At 30.5% G+C, this 20,404-nt stretch overlaps 1 protein-coding gene across 2 annotated transcripts in view; it reads left to right on the top strand.

Moving 5' to 3' along the window:
- Positions 1-17,706, top strand: part of LOC121129622 (uncharacterized) — a 78,720-nt gene extending 61,014 nt beyond the window's left edge. For both annotated transcript variants that reach the window (XM_040725346.2, XM_040725347.2), the window contains 14 exons: positions 3,362-3,441; positions 5,071-5,253; positions 5,324-5,652; positions 5,707-5,824; positions 9,037-9,217; positions 11,355-11,429; positions 11,742-11,885; positions 13,067-14,617; positions 14,696-15,178; positions 15,238-15,405; positions 15,466-15,651; positions 16,127-16,345; positions 16,811-17,011; positions 17,232-17,706. In XM_040725346.2, the coding sequence (XP_040581280.1) occupies positions 3,362-3,441; positions 5,071-5,253; positions 5,324-5,652; positions 5,707-5,824; positions 9,037-9,217; positions 11,355-11,429; positions 11,742-11,885; positions 13,067-14,617; positions 14,696-15,178; positions 15,238-15,405; positions 15,466-15,651; positions 16,127-16,345; positions 16,811-17,011; positions 17,232-17,320 (4,007 nt within the window). In that variant the 3' untranslated portion in view covers positions 17,321-17,706. The remainder of the gene's footprint in view (positions 1-3,361; positions 3,442-5,070; positions 5,254-5,323; positions 5,653-5,706; positions 5,825-9,036; positions 9,218-11,354; positions 11,430-11,741; positions 11,886-13,066; positions 14,618-14,695; positions 15,179-15,237; positions 15,406-15,465; positions 15,652-16,126; positions 16,346-16,810; positions 17,012-17,231) is intronic.
- The last annotated feature ends 2,698 nt before the right edge of the window (positions 17,707-20,404 follow it).

The raw sequence follows: 20,404 nt of genomic DNA, 5'->3' as shown, positions 1-20,404 counted from the left end.
TATAATATTGATGGACAATTCCTATAAAAAATCCCGATTCAGATACTTTAATATTTTAAATAATAATTAAAAATACCATTTTTTATCAGGAGCGTCCACAATATTATATAATTTTCATTTCAAAAGTAAATATTTATTCACAGAAAGTTAATTTTTTTTTAGATTTTTAACATTATTTTGCCGATGTTAATAAAAAAAACACACCCTATTCTCTGATTCCAATTAATCTTCCAATCAATAGTATTTAATGTTTATAACAGAAAAAAGACCACGTCATCAATGTGATATAGACTTGTTACGTCATGGCTATTTCATAGTTTATTCATTTTGGTAAATAGACAAAGTCATAAATTATATGCTCTGTTTTCACAAGAACAGAAATACAATTACTTGCTGATCCCTGGTCGTATATATATATATATAATATTATATTTAAGTCTAACAACGCCAAAACTCTTGACACCTAAAATATAATATATTATATTGTCCATCTAATTATTTCTATGACTTAATTGTGGCTATCACAAATTAAAATGTATGGCTACGCATTTAATAAAATATTATGAAGCAATATTATATACATATCGAATAAAATACTGTCTAGGGTTTAATATTAATAGGACTAATGAAAGTCTTGGAGTACTTAAGAGATCAATATCAGTTGGTGGGATTGACTTATTTGGCTTTATATGAGCCGAATTTCATCCCTTGTTTCTGTTTCAATTTTTGGGGCAAGGTTGACTGAAAAAGATGCATGGTTATTTTTTACGTCTAGGTGCTAAATTTCAGATTAATCTCTTCCATCATTTTAGATTTCGTATTTGATAACACAAAAAACTGACTTATAAAAATTATTATATAATATGGTAAAAATTTGGGGGCAACCCCACATTTCTTGACATCAGAAAGCATGTAAAAAATAAGGGAAAGATAGAAAAATGTTTTTTATACAGGTCTAATACTATATTAGATATCTACATACAAGTCATAGAAATGTACAGGTGAAAACGATTTATGATAGGTTTTTCTGAATGAAACACAAAAATAAAAGCATGGACGTCCTATCATTATACATCATATGTAGGTACGTATTTACTTTTCAAATGTATCACTCTACAGATGACAGATTAATCCTAATAGGACCATGACTCAATACCTTATGTTGTGTAAAAGTGTAGATATTGGATATTTACTCACTTTTATAGCATATGTTGTTGTTTTTTTGTAATATGGAAATTAGCCTCTAGATATGTATATACTAAGTGGGATTCATAACTATTTCCTCTATGCAAAAGAAATGTGTAGGTAAGTCATATTTCATAGATTTTTTTTAAATTAACTCTGGATTACATTTGTAATCTCCCACTAATTATTATTTGGTTATTATTATTCGGAAATTACAATTAATGTAGTACAAATTTATCGTTCCACTGAAAAAATTAGAAATTGTTTGATTTAATTTGAAAGCCCATATAGTTTAACAAAATCCCCTATTTTTCGAAAAAATGGCTTTAATAATGTGTATCTCGCGTTGTATGTATGCAATCAGTTTACACTAGATGATTTTCGAAATATAAGGGTTCGTTCTTAAAAAAAAACTTTTTAAACAATTTGTGATTGTGGGACTCATTATTGTTTTCAGTGGAGTCAAAGATGGACACCAGCTAAGAGAAAATACATAATGCTATACATTTTTTCTTCCTTAAAGGGGAAAACGCAAGTCAGGAAGATGAAAATATGAATAGTCATTATCGTTTGAATACTATTACATCCAATTAAGTTTTCGTGGATTTCATCATTTCATCCCGGTAATTTTGATGTCAAAGATGTACCAGATTGTGGAAGGGTAATTGTCGAACATGTGAATAAAATATGGTATAGTCCAACCATCATGAAAAAAATAATTGATTTTTTTTTACACCTTAAAGAATACTTAGATTATATAACTAAGTAAAAGTATAATATGTTCGTTTTATAATGTATTATGTTAAAAGTAAGGAATATTTTTCTTTGCAAAATACCGAGTGGTCTATTAAACTCTTAAAAGTTTGAATTTTAAAATTCATTAACATATAATTTAATAATTAAATACATAACTTTTTCAAAATTAATATAATACATAGATGAGTGTCTGAGCTTTCTAAGTCATTAATGTAGGCATTCTTAGCAGTAACAATTACTTCCAGGTAGCAGCAGAAGTTCTGGCACCCGCTGCGGATGTAGTTCTCTGTCATGGCGTCCCAGTGTTGGATGACAGTGGCTTTGAGGTTCTTGACGGTTTGATGACGGACACTGAAGGCTTTCTTATGGACATGCACTCAAAGGTGTAGTCAAGGGGGTTGGCATCAGGGATATAGGGGGCCAAAAGTGTCAAAAAGAGATAAGAAGAACTTAAAAGAGTCTCGCATCGTGGGAGAAGGTTTCTTTCATTGCTGGTGACAAAAGTGGCCTCTCCACCCTCACAAAGCTATTTTAAGCCACTTTTTTATCGATCTCTGGAAAGCCTGGTGCGAAACCCTGATATTTCTTGCATGAACATGGGGGTTCGGCCTGGGCTGTTTTCTTTAACTCCTCCAAGTCCAGTTTGAACTTTTTGACAAAGTCCTTCTTTCTCTCAAACGTTTCAAATTTGCTGACGCCGTAGACAGTGGTCCGTGAGACGCCAAACTGCTTGGATTTTTCGAATGGAAATTTGACAATCACGTTCAAGTGTCATTTTCTTGATTTTTACGTAAACCAGAGAGCTCAGATTTATTTTGTATTGTAACTTATTTTTTCTGCTTTAATATATGGAAATATGAATTAGTTATAATCACACCACCTTTATTAATTATTGAACTAGTAAGTATTCAGATTTCAATGGACCGGCGATATATGCAATATATCATATATGGCTAGATAAAACATCGACATTTGCTGGAAAAATTCCAAGGGTCATTCCCAAATACCTACAGTTATGGTTTGTTCACAAGAACCTATAGTTAAGTTCTCGTCTCAACGACTGATAGTCCTAAGAACCAGTAGGATTGGTTTTAAGGGTAGATTAGGCACAATCAATTAGGACTGACATTTGGGGGAGGGGGAATTAAGTGTAATACATCAAATGAAGATTTTAAACAATGGTTAACATTTTTGGGTATCTCACAATATTCTGAAAATATGTCAATATACAGGCCATAATTCCCCAAAGTATCTTTAGAAAATGTTAATCTGTATTCTACACACATAGCACATATGGTACAATTAATTTTTAGACATTTCCCGTTTTCTAGATTCTAATTCATTATTTTTTTATGTTAACTTGCCATGTATTTTAATCTAAGTACAAATTTCTCATTAATCCATGATCTTTCCTTTTCAGGCATTGAACCTTGTGCTGTTGAGTCTACAGTTGAAGTTCTTATTAATCCACATCATGCAGCAAGACCCGAGTTGCTAGAGGTAACAAAAATTACAAAAATACCAAAAACATATTTCTTATTAAGGTTTACGTAATACATATTTGCTTTTCACATGAATGAGGCCCAGAGAGTAGATGATAAAATTTTCTCAGTATTGATCTGTGTATATTTATAAAAGTGACAAATTTTAATTACGTCTAATATGAATGGAATGATTTTTACCACGTAATAGGTTAAAATATACATATATTTGGTTGAATTAATTCAAATACATAAAGCTTAAAAAATACTAATGATTTAAATTGAAAAATACAAAGGTTGTAAAACTGTTGAAACACTATACAAATGCACAATGTAAAACATATAATTGTGCTTTTTTAAAGTTTAAATTAAACGCTTGTTAACGAAAATTTAAAAACTGTAGGTACCACTGAATTTCTTAGGCTCTCAGGTTTCAAATGATATATCACGAGTTATAATTGAAACAAAAATGTCAATGGATACATTTTGAAGACAACATATAGTTGATTTGATCGTAGCTCCATGGTCAAATTGGAAGGTTGCCGACTGTCTGAATAGGAAATATATGGACATTCCAGCTGATTAAAAAGCGAAGAGGAAGATGGAGGAGTATGAAGTAGTTGTCATTCTTTCAAGATTAAACCTTGCACAGTCCAACGGCCATCAAAAAATATCCAACGTTGTTAATGAGAAGAATCCTTGTAGTTGAGAGGACAAACATTTTACGACCCCCCAAAGAGCTTGGTTTGAGGTTGCATGTATGAGTCCATGGGCAAATGTATACATTAATCTTATGCAGAAACGAGTTACATAATCTAAGTCAACCGTTTACTTTTTAAAAAGATAGGAACAAAAATATATTTAAAATGGATCAAATCTACAACAGGTGTAGTGACTTATATTTAAAATTATCCAACTGTAATTTTATTGGTCAAGTTATGGTTTTTGGGCACATTGCTTATTGTAAAATGATGAAGCTTTCTATTGAGCCATTTGTGCTACCATCCAAACCACTATCCGTTGTCGTTGTCGGGTTTGTATCGACAGCTTTACTCCAATTGGATCATGGAAAAAGCTATAAGCCTACAAAAATCAGCGGAACAAACTAATTTGAGAAATGTTTATAAGTAATTGTATAATTTAGGCTTTGAAAAACGTACAATATATATATGTCACTTTGTATTTATTTTTGCCCTACATTATATTTCATTTACATTCATACCTTTGTTGACTGAGTAAATATTATGTACAATTTTAACATGAATATTTTTATTAATAGATGAAAAGTAAATAATTGATGTGTTTGGGTATAACTTCAATTCTTAAGCACTTCCCTTTGATTTCATTCAAATAACATAAATAACACATCGCTTAATATGTACAACAAATGTAGGGCTCTCAAGTTTTATAAAGACGTTCAGTATAAAATTATTGATCTTACTACTTGACGTCATTAGTATTTTTATGATGTCCTGAAATAAAGTTCTGATAAATGAGGAATAATTTATGCAGAAAAAAAAATGTAAAGGCCTATTGGACATTACAGATCAACCATTTTGAAATTTTTGGGTTAATGATACAAAATAAGAGTTGAACTGATTGTATACGATCCTTATTTAATTTTGAACTCTATTCTTTTATTCCATAGGTAACAGCGTACAGCCCAACCAAAAGACCCCTAGGTTGCCCAGTCACGGAAGACAATGGAACATTCTATGCTTCATTTCAACCTGACGAAGCGGGAGAGTGGAAAATTCATGTGACTTATAATAACGAGGATATTGAAAACTCTCCATTTAAGTGTATGGTGTTTAATCCAAGAGCTATTCATGTACGTAAAGAGCATAATACTTCTTAATTATAAAAATGAATATGTGATTATGTTGTAAATGTTGTTTTAGATCCCAGATCAAGCAGCTGCACGTACGGCGCGTCCAGGAGATCCCTTTACATTCACAGTTGATGCTTCTAAAACAGGATGGGGAGAAGTAGGCATAGATGTTGCATTTGAGAACGAATCCATTCGTCGTACGTTCTATGTTGAAGAAATTGCTCATAGAATATATCGCGTGACGTTCACACCACAGGCTCGTGGAAAGCATAAGGTCTACGTATATTTACATGGCATGGAGGTAAAAGGGTCGCCGTTTTCCCTTAAAATTGGTAAGGACTTGAAAGAAAAGTCAAAGCCTTCTTCTGAACTTTTCCGTGCGGATAAACGCGTCTCTAGGTAATATTGACTTACATATGATATAGATTTGGTAGTAATTAAATATGTTATTAGGTATAAAACATTTGAGGAACAGCGATTGGAAGAACGGAAGAATTATTTCACTGAGAAGGAAATACCGATTCAGGCAGCGCCTCTTGCTCCACCTAGAGTAAGAAGAGATAAAAGCAAGGTATGCACATACAATTATTTTGATCAATATTTGCATTTTTAATATATAATGCAATTAAACAATTGTTGTATTATTATAATTAATGAAAATGACAGGTTCTTTAGGTAACCAAACATATTTACAAAATTAATTAATTACTTCAAAATAAAATAAAAATAGAAGAATTATACACATATGACTAGGGTTGTGCCGGTCCTTATTTATGACTTAAGTCCTGTCCATTTCAGCCCTATACCTGAGTCCTAAAACTTATAAAATTCAGTCCTTAATGAAGTCAATCAATTTTCTTTCTTCTTATTTAATCAGTTCTAGTACTGAGAGTCCGAAGGACTAACAACCCCATGTACTGATAGTACCAGTCCTAAGACTGAGCTGGAATGGACCGAATAAATAATGACACGCACAACACTACACTACAAAACTCAATAAAGCCTTAGTGTGTCACTAATATATCAGCATTATGAACAACAAAACCACTTAATTTCTAGTTAGTAATAGTCTTCGATCAGTACGTCTCAAAGTTCTATTGTATTCTGACGGTTAGTTTACATATAGGTTAAAGTATATTTAGTGAGGCAAGTTTCGTAAGCATATATTTCCATCGAATGTTCCCTCAGCCAACAATCTTCGTGATTCAGACTTGTAATATTGAATCAATGTCTCATTCATTGTCACATAATGACACAACAAATCCATTTTAAACAGCTCCATAGAGGCGCTCTTGTTGTTTTTGTTTGGTCTGATCAAAAACGTTGCCCACTTCGAAATCAACATGTGCATTCCCAAATGTTCTTGTTAAATAGTAATAATTCTACCTTCTGATACTTCAAGGTGACCACTATTGGTGTACTTTTCTTGTTTTCCAAAACAACTTCCGGATTTGAGTGACAAGAGCGTTCAGCATCATCCATGCTTGTACGGCTTCATTTAAATTCAACATACCACTCAATAATAGTTAATTTTCCTGGCTCTGAGTCCCCATATTGCATATTAAGTCACTGTTATATTTAACTGTATGTTACCCATAAGAAAACAGGGATTAATCAACACACGAAATTCCTTTATATCCCTTATCTTGAAAATTACAAAACTGGGGTTACTAAAACGAGACAAAGTAAGAGACAATGAATTTTTTACCCCTACTATTTTAATGTTAGTACAAACCGAAATTTACGTGGGTCTGTCCACAACTTTTCCATATATGTGTAAAATCGAGGACTTATTCAGCGATTTGATTTGTTACACAACCACTGATATATGGAGTAAGTAAATTAAATTGCCTTTCATAATATACCATTTGTGAATATTCAAAGGGTAATTATACTATAACTGAAATTTTAATCTTTTGCTTTCTACTGGTGATCAAAATATTTTATTTAAAAAAAATGTGTCCTATTTGGGTCAAAAAATATCTATGGATTTAAAAATTAATAATTTTATATTTTTACATTATCCCAAAAAAAAGTTATTTCAGAAAACAAAATCTGTGTAAATTGCCATTGTGTTTTTTTCAATAGCAAAAAATGAACTTCCAATCAAATATTAAATTCGTAAATAAACTTAAGTTTGGAATTTTTTTTTGTTAACTTAATTCATTCTAGAGATATAATATATATATATATATTAATAAAAACATTTTAGTTTATAATTAAGCCTCTAGAAAAATAGTTATCCCCATCAAAACAACTAGGACATATGTATAATTAAATTATTAGACTAAAATAAATCTATACTTCTTTCAAATAATTGAAAAAAATGACTTTAAAAGCAGGGCTTTTAAACTGATTAAGAGCTAAATTAATTAAGCAACTAAAAACTATTAGAAAAAATAAAATTTAAAAACGAACAGCAATAAACTAAATATGACAAATACATTCATTATGAAACTTTCTACATTTGCAAAACAATCGATGCAGGAACATTACACTTCTATCTGAAAAAGAGGTGTAATATCTTATTAAATCTTCAGCATAGATACATGAAGTTAAAAGAGTATTAGGAATCCTAATTAAAAATGATGAATATCTTGTATCAGCTGCAATCATTATTTTTTTAAGATTTTCAACTTTGATGGGCTCTGCAATAGTTAATTTTTCTGCAGTCAAATTTGAAATAGTATGTTCAAATACTCAATTTTTAGCATGACGACTTTTCGAATGGAGTTCAAATAACAAATAAAGAGTGATAAGTTTCTCTGTAGTCTTTGAACATTCAGTGTGATAAACTCTCTAATAATTTCAGACAGGCAACTGGCATACGGGTGAATTGTAAAATATTCCTTTGGAAAAAGTCTTTCAATTGCTTTCAAAATATGACTGTGTATAATAGAATCAAAAGCTTTGGTGAAGTCAACAACTATCATTGAACCACCAAAAATTCCCTTCTTGTGTACAATTTTAACAGTACAATGTGCAGTAAAAAAAATGTATATTTGTGGAAATTACAATTTCGTTTTTACAAGTGCAAAAAAAGGAACTACCAATTAAATATTGAATTCGTAAATAAACTCAAGCATGTAAAAATTTGTCTGAAAATTTGTTTGCATATAAATTTGACAGATAAAAATTGATTTTCAAATGAAATAGCTGTCCTTTTCTCAATAATTTTATTCATTTTTTGTCTCTTTTCTTTTTCATCAAACATCAATTTTCAAGTTTTTAAGAAAAAATGCCACAAAAAAAATACTTTTTGCACAAATAAATAACAACACATTTCTGAGTTGTTTTTTTCTGCTTAATTTTCCATTTTTTCAATTATTTAAACCATTGTCTAAGTGATTTTTTGCTTCTTCCTTGGCCCGAGCAACACGGGATATCCATTTATTAATTGACTATAAAATGCTCAATTTTGACTCATATTGACTATTTTTATGTAACAATTTTATTTTTAATTAAAATTCCGAAATTTACAACTCTAAAGGATGTTTAAACAATGTTCAATATGACTCAAACTTTATATATATTCATTATTTATATAACAGAATATGTTCGACTATGTCCCTCGAAATTGCGTCCGTCTAATTTGAGGGAATGTTACCTTATATTCTTAGGTAGTTCTATCATTCGTGGAATTTATAGGAAGGGGAAACTACTCCTGACATTATAGCTTTAGCATAGAAACTTTCATACAGAGTATTTAAATTAATTAATTAACTACTAATTGAATTCTACAATAGATTGACATATTTTCTAAGTTTACTTTCATTTTTTCAGAGTGTCAAAGATTTCAAATCTGAGAAAAAACATCAAACCACTGCTCTCTTCGATTCAGAGCATAGAACAGATGATGGAATGGATTTAATTCCTGTGAAGAGAAAAATTGAATTTGACTGTCCTCTTCTTGTAGATGATGACAAAAACATCAAAAGAGGAGATATATCCGTTGAAATTAGAGGTTTGATTTATAAAAATTTTAAAATTAAGAGCATATTTTAAACCTAATAAAAATATGTTGGTAGTACAGTATATTTGAAAAATTTATGATATACCAGTAGGCTTAAAAAAACGAAAACGAACATCGTCACCCCGATAATTTGAAGAATGTTTTATAGAAGAACAGATCAGCTGTCATAACGTTTCATTATATTAGCTGGGGGCAGCTATGAGACATAGGAAATAAAAACAAAGTTTTACTGTATATCTATCAATGACATAGGCAGGAATGACTTCGATATCGATCCTCAATTCTACTCTGAATTCAATAAAGACTTTCTTTTATACCCACATCTTAACAAATCCTCATTGTTACTTTCCGTTTTTGACGTAAAAGTGATTACTTTATGTCCTGATGATATATCTTCATGAATAAAACAATAATGGTCATAGATTTGGGAAATAAAAAATACTTTTGAGCTTACAGCTACAAAAAACTCAAGTGCTCGTCTAATGTCATATTTTTTAAAACTCTATACACCTAAATGGTGTTTTAAAAAAAATAAATTCTCAAGGATATTTTTTTTATTCTTCATGAGATAACATTTACGCATAAAGTATAATTATGCGCGTATGTGCTCATTATTGACATAGATTTTTTTTGCAGCAGTAAGAGTAATTGAGGATGAAAACTCAGAAATTCATCTCCAGAGCTGTATAAAATATTACTTGCCGGTATATAAAAATAAAAGACACCAAAAAATGACATGGCAACCAAGACAATTTTAGGAAGAGAGTAGATTTTCCGTCATGATCTTACATTAAATTATCTGAAAGCAGCGTTACATGTAAGCCTCATTTTTGATCAAGTGATTACTTTGTTCTTTTTTGTTCCCTCCCCAAGAATTAAATAATAATGATAATTAATAGTTTTAAAGAATAAAAAAACACTCTAGTATTATTTCCTTTATTTCACAGCTGCTCTAAGCTAATTTAATGAAACGTCATGACAGTTAAGCTGCTCTCTTCTCTAACATTCTCATAATTTTCATGGTTACAATATTAATTTATTGAGTTTTTTTTATGAACAGTACATGCTTGTAACTTACAATCCTATATTTACATATGAGTTTATATGAATAGAGTTTCTCAACTTGGGAAAATTGTCCAAAAAGCATGAAGCGTGTAACCGATATAATAATAATGTAGGTATTATATTAAACATATCCTACCTAAAATATTATAAGGAAGTCGTTTCTTCTTTGAGATACTTCTTCTTTCTAGTGCAATAAATTTATATAAATCATTTAATCAATATTGTCTTTTTTAAAAAGTTAAATAAAGAGAATATATTTGTTTATGTAGCGATATTTTGATCTTAATGGCTCATTTCAGCTAACTAAAACAGGCAAACAATGAAAAACAATTTTTTTTTTAATGAAAAAGAAAGGATGTACATTGTACAGACGGTATTTAACAACAAATTTAAGTTCTTGAGACAGCCTCATATGTGCAGATTAGACGTTGTTTGTTGTATTGGCGGATAATCAGAAGTGTTTGCCGACAGTTACAAAAAATCAACAAGTAATATTTATTCCACAATCACTAAAAAGGTAGAGTGTCCATGTTGTAATCGGCTATGTACGAGACAATGTTGAGATGGTGAATTTCTTAAGCCTCACAATCTTTGAAATGATGCCATGCTATTAATCAATCGTTGATTATTGTCTATATGGTTCTTTCACGACAAAATTTGGGTTTTTAATAAAAAGTCTCTAAAGGCTAAGCTTGGGTGAGGTAAAAGTTTTAAATGTGATTTCTGTATTTTACGGCTTACACTAACTATCATGATATCATGACCAAAATTTTGGTATGTTAACATCAAAATATAGGAGAAAGTAATTTAATTTGGTGCCCCTACAGAATGAACATCCTCGGTTTAAACTTAATTAAGCTTAAACTATGATACTCACCTTATTTTTGGGTTGACCATTTCAAACAGTACAATTTAAAAAATAAATTTTGTTTGCTTAATAATTTTTATAAATAAGTATACATTGGTATTGGTGAAATCAGTGGGATGATTCTGATAACCTATTCCAATGCATCCGTAGACGCTTAATTTCGATATATCTATATGTTTTTAAATATTTTTACAGATCCGGATGATAGGAAATGTTATACCAATATCCGGCTCAACGAAAATCGTAGTTTTACATGCGACTTCACCACAAGTAAGTATCTATTTACTAACGTGGGGAGACTGTTAGGTGGGATGAAATAATTCAGGATTTTTTAAATTTTAATAAATAAAAAATAAACATCGATTTAAAAATGTCTGATATGAGAAAAGTAATAATAGATATGTTTTTATATAGAATATTTAATCAAATGAATGTTTTTTTTATGTGCAACTGTTTTCTTGTTTATTTCTAAATGTGTCCGAGTGCCCAATGTTGTACTAATCTTTAATATTCGGTCAAAATTAAAGTTGTCTTCCTATAAAAATGTGATAATTACTACTTTATTATTTTTTTATTCAATAGCAAAAGTTGGAAAGCACGAAATAGTGGTCATAATTTGTGGTAACAAATTAAACTGCACTCCGCATTTCTATACCTATGACGCCTCTAAAATTAATATCAAGGATATTCCTCCAGGCTATGTGGGATCACCCGTGGAATTTGAGAGTAAGAATTTGAATAATATACCGTTTCTGACGTGTAAACATAAAAATACAAAAACAGACATACGTTAATTCATAAATACTGTAGATATCATATATGTGACGTGTCAAAACAGAAGCATTATTATATCAATTATAATTATTTATGTTTTTTGAATCAAATGCAATCTATTTCTTTGTTAAACATTATATAATGCTTTTTTCTCACATGTAATTAAGTAGTTAAAACCTACGGCTTACACCATACTAATAAAAAAAACTTTATAATATAATTTAAAGAAAAAAACTTAATCCAGATTTCAGCTTACTAATCGATTTTCATAATAACAATTCCAGCCTGATTTTATGTTGGCATGTCAGATATAATTAAATTTTATTTATAATGTATATCTTCCGATGTAATATCAAATATGTTTGAAGTAAGTATAAAGGAAATTTTAGACTTTTTCTTCCTTCTCACTTTTGTGAAACAGATGTTCTATACCTTTACTTATTTCATATGAGTTAGTTCTAGGACTTGTCTTAAATATACTTATATATATATATATGTATATTCCCTTACATATTTGGTTAGAAACTGAGAAAAAGGACAAAATATATGACCAGAACACAAAGAAATATGATTATACTTTTTTTATTTGAAATTAAATTCTATTTTTGTCGTCACTTTTTCAATAAAAGAAAAGTTGAATCCCAAAATAATAAAGACACGTGTTGTATAAGTTGTTTTATTTAAAAAAAAGGTTAAATAACCAAACAAATTATCTGCTTCATTCCGATCTTTGATATTCACAACTTTTATTTTTTTCTCGTATAGCTATTAATTAAATGATTTTATTTTCATAATATAAAGACAAAAATTAAAGAATAAAATAAAATACTGTCATTAAAAGATAGTCAAATACATTAATAAATATATGCATTTAATTATTTAAAAAAATCCGAGTGAGAACTGCATTGGATTAAATAAATATATATGTGTGTGTACATATGGATATTTTACCCCGAATGCATACATATATAAGGCCACTTGAGATAAATAAATTACCCTTTCCCACATTTTTAATATATTTATCTGATCTCCCTCCACTTCACAAATCCCTTTTGCTCAGATTAATTTATTATTATGCTTATATTACATATATTGTTTACTCGGATATCCTCATATTTATTTATACGTTTTAGTTGATGGAACTGGTGCCGGTTATGGAAATTTGGAGCTCGTCGTGAATGGGGGTCGAGTGAGCAGCCATGTTTCCAAAAAGTCAAATTCCAAATACCACGCCTCTTTCATACCACATGATATGGGACGTCACCGTATGGACATAACATTCAATGGAGAAAAGATTCCTCACTCTACTTGGTTTGTGGAAGTAAAGGATAGCAACGCTAAGCTCACAAGTCCCAGTCTCGTCACGGGTAAATCAACAACAACATCGACAAACAACTACAATTCGTCCTCTGTCACCAATGGAGTAAATCACTATGCCACTGTGAACAAGCAACATCACATTGAAGAGCCTTCCTCACGTCTATCCTCCTCTGATTTTAACAAGTTGAAAGTATATGACTCTACACTGTCTGCAAATTCTTCTAAATTATATGATTCTACACTTTCTGCAAAGTCTACTAAAGTATATGATTCTACACTTTCTACAAAGTCTACTAAAGTATATGATACTACACATTCTGTAAATTCTACTAAAGTATATGATTCTACAAATACTGCTAAAGCACATGATTCTGCTCTTTCTGCAAAGTCTGCAAAGGGTCCTGATCATAATCTTTCTACTCTGTCTAGCTATGTTCCCCTCCGCGCCTCTTTGTCTCCAGTGCGCAATTCGGATTCAAAAAGTTCAACAACTCGAAATGAATCCGTCTCTAATCACATTAACAACAAGAGTAGCACAGTCTCCAACACCATATCTACTGTCACAAAGTCACTCACAAACAAGAACTACAGTATCAATGACATCAATAATCTATTGGACACTACGACAACAAGAGAGACTCGAACAACACCTGAAATACCTTCTTCCACAAACACATACAAAAGTAACGAAATAGTCAATGGTCATAGCAATGAGTATTATAAGAACATCCTCAACAAAAAAGAAAACTCTCTCAAAACAGAGAAGAAGGAATTTGGAGAATACTCCTCACTCATGACACCGAGCTTATTGACTATGACTAAATCAGTGCCAATAAAAACGGAAGACATTTATTCCTCCACCACGAAAGCCACAAGTCCCCATAAATCCAGCTACGTTACAGAAAATCATGAGTCACACTCCAACACGAATAACACAAATAACCACAACAATAACGTTTCTTCCGTCACTAAGTCCATGAGAACGACTCAACATCAATACTCGAGTAGTAGTGTAACGGAAAATGCAAAGCCCTCTCCCACGATGTACTCAACGACCATTTCCAAAATGATTAAAAATAAAAACATTGACTCTGATGGAAATGTGGAAATTTCCGCTCTTCTCAATAGTCCAAAAGAGGTGTCTCTTACTCTCTCAAAAGTCAATTCCACTGATGGTAATATCAAGAGCTCAGCCACAATAAAAGATATGGACAGTAAAAAGTCTAAAACAGCAACAACTAATAGTACTCCTCTATCACGTATCCCACGAAAATCAACCCCCCCAAAAATAGATGTTTCATCCATCATTGAAACCAAATCATCAAAAACACAGAGCTACTCCACTTCAAATTATTCCTATTCAAGTATGAGTTTGACAATTTTATTTTTGTTTAGCCAGTTCTTAAAGATTGTATATTTATTTGTATTTACATGTGTTTCAGCAACTAGAAATGGGGAAAAGACTTACACTACGACAACATCATCCTCTTCCCTTACTAAAGATGACAAAAATCCTGAGAAAGCTCAGCAATCCACCACAACTTCAAATCAATCTCCCCGGCTGAATAGTTACAGAGGAATGGCAGAAAAATGTAGTTTCGATGATGAAGTTATTAAAAATTTTAAGGCAGGAAAGCCTGCTTCTTTCATTCTTAAAGCTCCAGGCCATAAAAAAGATGAAGTTGAGGTCAATATCATCAGTCCAGAACGCCGTCCTAATATCCCTTGTAAAATCGTGGATGAGGGAAATGGTGTATTTCGTATTGAATTTACAACAGTTGAAGTTGGAACTTATGCAGTGGATGTAACGGTATCTGGATTAACTGTACCTCAAAGTCCGTTTTTAGCAAAAGCTTACGATTCCTCTCTTATCAAAGTCACAGATATTACTGATGGAGTCAAAGGGAGTCTTAGTACCTTTTGGGGTAATCATGACTCTGTTAGTTTATCTAATTATTACACCTTACACCTTCTAATTTTATAGTTGATGCTTCCAAAGCTGGAGATGGGCAATTAGAAATTTCAATTAATGACGGTGAAGTATCAAACTCTGTTCAACTTTTGGAGGGGGGTAAATGTTTAGTTACTTTCACTCCAACACAGTCAATAACTCATGAAATTGAAGTGACTTTTAATGATGAGCAAGTCCCAGGTAAAATCAAATACTGATATATGTAGATTTAAATAAAATTATAAATTACTTGATGCCCAGGATCTCCATTTTTGAGTCGAATCACGGATGTGAATGAACTTCTCAATTATGAAGTTAATGACAGTGGCTTCTCCCGCGTCTCTGTAACTTTGGATCATTTATCCATGGTTCCCATAGGAGATCCCTCTCAGTTTACAATTCATGTCGCAGATGGAGATGATGCTGAACTAGCTGTGTCTGTTCAAGGTTTGAGTTGATCCATATTACAAAACAATAATAGATAACACAATACTACAAAATTTAACTTTTGTATAAATTTACTTAAGTTTGGCATATAACACTAGTTAGTACAACTAGAGTATTAATCACGATTCTGTAATGAGTTTTTTTGTATCAAATTAAATTTTTGACATTTTTTTATTTGAATTTCTAAAGTATTTTTATAGGATTGAGACAATTTTTTAGTACAAAAAAGACCCGGAAATGCACATGAAGATTGTTTTTTAGTTTTAAATATAGATTTATATTTCATGTGGAGTCATCAAATCTTGAGTAAATGGAATTTAAGACAAAAAAACTACCTTTTAAAAAAATCAAAAAAAATCATGCGTTTTAAGCCAAAAAAATTCATTTAAAGCGTTAAAAAAAAAACTTTTATAAAAGATCTTTTGTTGACTTGTACAATATGCGGGGATTTAATTTAATTTTGACTTATTTACAGGACCCTCGGATGACATTCCTGTCAAAGTGACAGGAAGTGTGAAAAATGGATTCACAGCAGAGTTTGTTCCTCAAGAAGTAGGCATACATCTTATCCTCGTAGAATATAATGAAATTGCCGTTGGAGGAACTCCATTCTACTCTAAAGCCTATGATGTTTCCTCTGTTGATGTATCAGAAATTCCTAAAACTAATCCTGGGAAAACAGTTACCTTTGCTGGTAAAAAGAAAAAGAATCCTTAGTTATCCCCCCCACCCCTTCCCTCAATTGAACAATCTCTACATTATAATTTATATTTCCTTCTTTTGTTCTTGCAAATGAGTAGGTGACCGATTCTTCAAGCCCCTCAAATCAGAAATGGCTAATTTTCCATAATTTTTACTACTAATGTTTCTTTTTAATCAACATACCTAAAAATTGACATTTTTCCATTAAAACAAACACATACAAAGAATATTGAAAAATATTATTAACAATTTTTTGCATGAAAAAACTAAAAAAATAACTTCAAATCTCTAACTCAAACAAAGAATAAAAAGTTTATAAAAAAAACTTTCCGCACCTCCCCCCAATGGATCGGTGCTCAAAAAAAGAAAAAGAAAAAAAAAAGACCCAAACAGCATCTTAATTATTTCTTCTTATAATTAAATATATAACACAAGACCTTGTATTTATATTTCTTAGTCGACGCAAGTGAAGCAGGTGATGGAAATTTGGAAATCTTTGTTCAGTCTCGAAAGAATTTTCGAGACAATTATGAGGCTGGCTATAGTCTAAAGACTCATGTTGAGCCTCTAGGAGATGCCCATTTCAACGTAAGCTTCCTCCCCGAGGAGCTTGAGGATCATATAGTTTGCATAACGTTTAACGACCATAACGTACCTGGTAAGAATCTAATTAATATCATATGTAATACATGAACTTAGGATTTAGGTAATACTATTTTAACATTTTTTAAACTGATATTTGAGCTTTTAGGAAGCTATTAGAACGCTTCTTCCTTTACTCCTCAATTCCAAGCTTCAACACATTCTTTCTTTCTCTCTCCCCTTTCGTATCTCTCAACCTCTTTATAATAACTAAATAATATCTTTTAATAATTCAGGATCCCCATTCGTATCTAAATTGTCAGATAACAGCAGGAACAACAATCCATCCAACAGCAACTATCATCGAAGAATACCGAAACACTGAACAGAGTTCTCTCTGGACATTTAATTATGTTTTACGCACGAATAATACAAGAGGAGTGTGGATCCTGATATATTCGTTTCCCCTTTACTCTTCCTCCATATTATTAACTACTAATTTATTTTTTTTGACATCAACTTACTAATAATGACTTCCATTACCCATGTATCTGTATTTCTGTTTTGTGTTACTTGAAATCACAGTCCATCTTCTTCTTCCTCCCTTCTCCCCGATATCTCATTTACAACGAAAAGTAGTCCATATAAATTATTTTTTTATATTATGATAAAGAATCAAACTAATTGTTTAACTTGTAACTCACTGTCAAAAATATATATTAAAACCAAACACAAAAACAAAGAACACACAATAAAAAAATCCTCAGCAAATTATGATGTATTTAATTTAAAAGAAAACAACAAAAAAAACAGGCTCTTATAATCATTGTCTTTAGGAAGAATATTGATTTATGAAAGGATGTTTTTTTTTTCATATAAATATATTTACATACAAACTATGTATAATAATAATAGATTTGATACTTCTTTATTATTTTTTTAACATGATCATTTGCTACCTATTACTTTAAAAAGAAACCCATACAAGTCATATTATCAATCAAGGCTTTTCCCCTGTATCAAGTGACTGGATATACTACTTTAAACTGCTTTGTAACACCTTCTTTTTTTTGTCTTAATAAGAAACTATATTATAATTGTTACTAAAAAAATGATCTATTGTGTTTTATTTCATACTTGAATCTTGGATTCACTTCATAATTTATGACAAAAGTTTTGAATTTGCCTTCCTCTTTTTACCCTTTCCCAATTTTTTCCCGATCACATTCTTACCTTTATTATATCACGCAATTTTTCTGTCGAAAAGTAAATCGATAAAAGGCCCAAAATTCATAAGTAGTAAGCTCATTCTTGTCAATAATGAAATAGAAAATCAATTGTTAGGAATTATACACCGCTAAACAAGAGCTCATTTTAATTCAACGAATCGACATTTACAACACTAGCCAGGATAACTTAAACGGAAACATCCACAGCTGACAATCATTTTCACTGTAAAGTTTTGAGTTAGCGAGGTAGTGCCTTGTTATCCTTTTAATAATCATACTATGATGCTTACCTCTTACTCACAGATTTAAGGCCCAAAATTCATTTTTTTTGCATATACCTACACTTAAGAATAAGTGCTTCTCAAACTGTGAGCAAATCCTTTCTAAAGATGGGGAAAGTGTAAAAAAAATTCTCTTTTACAGAACTATATGAAAAATATTAACATAACCCTACAAATTTATCAAAACTTCCTTGTAACATTAATAAAAAAGTTGAAAGTTCATCTTTTTACAATATGGAAGGATGAGGAACCGGTGCTCAAAAGCTGTATGATTGTGAAAAAATAAAAATAAAAGTTTTTTAAACACTGCCTTAAAAGACGAAACAACTCATGCCTCCAAAAGTTTGAGATAACCAACATTAAATAAAAGCCATCCTTGGTGTAAAGCGGAATCTACTTTGTCTAATTATATTTATTAGTTCCAAATGCTCAAAATTTATTATTTTTCCAAAGAAAAAACTTATTCTAGTTGTTATATTGCTCTTAAAAACTAAGGGTATTATAAAATAGTTAAACAAAATTAATGCATCACTTAATATCATCATGCTTAAAAAAATTTGCATCGTATATATATGTATATTATTTTTATAATAAATTTTCAAGGTAAAGATACTTACATATTTCAGTAAAACATCTCAAAATCTTGTTATAATCTTTTGCTATACTGATGATCAAAACATTTATATAAATAATTTTCCCAGATGTGAGACGATGGACTGAATATTTTTTTATTTTCACATAAAATGTTATATTTTGGTCTGTTTTGACTTACATCCTTGCCCAAAATAGCCAAAAGAATACATATTTAGCAAGACGTTCCTTTACAAATTCAAAAAATACACAGTGTATTTTGTTGCCTATTGTTGCTGCCCCTTTTCCCCCTAATGAGTGTATTGAACGTTCATTGGTTAAAGTGAAATTAGTTCTTGTTAGGCTGTTGTCATTTTTTAACGATATTGGAATAATAATTCTGTAATAGGACTAGAGTTGGCTAACTACCAACTTATTTTGGCCCATTTTCTTCTAGGTTGAGTTATAACATTTACATAACGACGTTCTAGAACTAGTGGTATTATTTTTCAATTTAGGTACCTCAAATATTACACAAAAGCTGGCAATAGGAAGATATTTAAGGAAAACCTGATATTTTATTAAAAGAAATATGTAACAACATATTAAAAGAGTACCAACTTAAAGTAAATATATTTTAAGTGAGATATGAATACATAAGTATACCACAGAACCTAATGCTCAGATGATTAAAAATACATTGAAACTAAATTTCCAAAGTTAAAAATATACATTTCACAACGTCTTAGAATCGTCGTGGAGATTAAAAAAAAAACAAAAAACAATTTAAATAGTAGATTGTGTCAAGAAATAGAAAAATTTACTCAAATAATTTAGCCATTTTGGTGCATAAAGATTACAGGTAAACTGATGAAAAGAAGTCAAAAAAAATATATGTTAATGATTAAGATTTTTTATTTATGCAGAAAAATGAGTCACATTTTTTAATATGCACTAAAAATAGGCTATTTGTGCTATATTTTGAGAATTAAATATCCATTTTCCTGTTCTTTGACATAAAATAATCATTTAAATGGAAGTATAAAAAAATGTTATTGTGCAGTGTAATCAAAGACTTGGAGCACGATATTTCCATAAATTATTGACGTAAGATGTGTCATAAAGTGGTTGATTAGTGTTGTAAAATTAGCTCATTAAAAGACATCACTTGCAATCGCTAAATCAAAAATGTGTAATTTATCATTCGAACAAATGTAAACTTCTTGTAAAGTAATTACTATTCAATTCAAGACATTTCAAAATGAAAACAACAAATATTGAAAAAATGGTTTGAAATTGGAGGAATATGTAGATAGATACTTATTAAATATGATTCAAAGAGTAGAAGACCTAATCAAGACGAGTTTCTGCTGATCTGTTTTCTGTGGT

The sequence above is a fragment of the Lepeophtheirus salmonis genome, chromosome 14 (assembly GCF_016086655.4).
Source record: "Lepeophtheirus salmonis chromosome 14, UVic_Lsal_1.4, whole genome shotgun sequence".
Lineage (NCBI taxonomy): Eukaryota > Metazoa > Arthropoda > Copepoda > Siphonostomatoida > Caligidae > Lepeophtheirus > Lepeophtheirus salmonis.
Note: the sequence above shows the minus strand (reverse complement) of the source record. Positions and strands in the feature narration are given on the sequence as shown.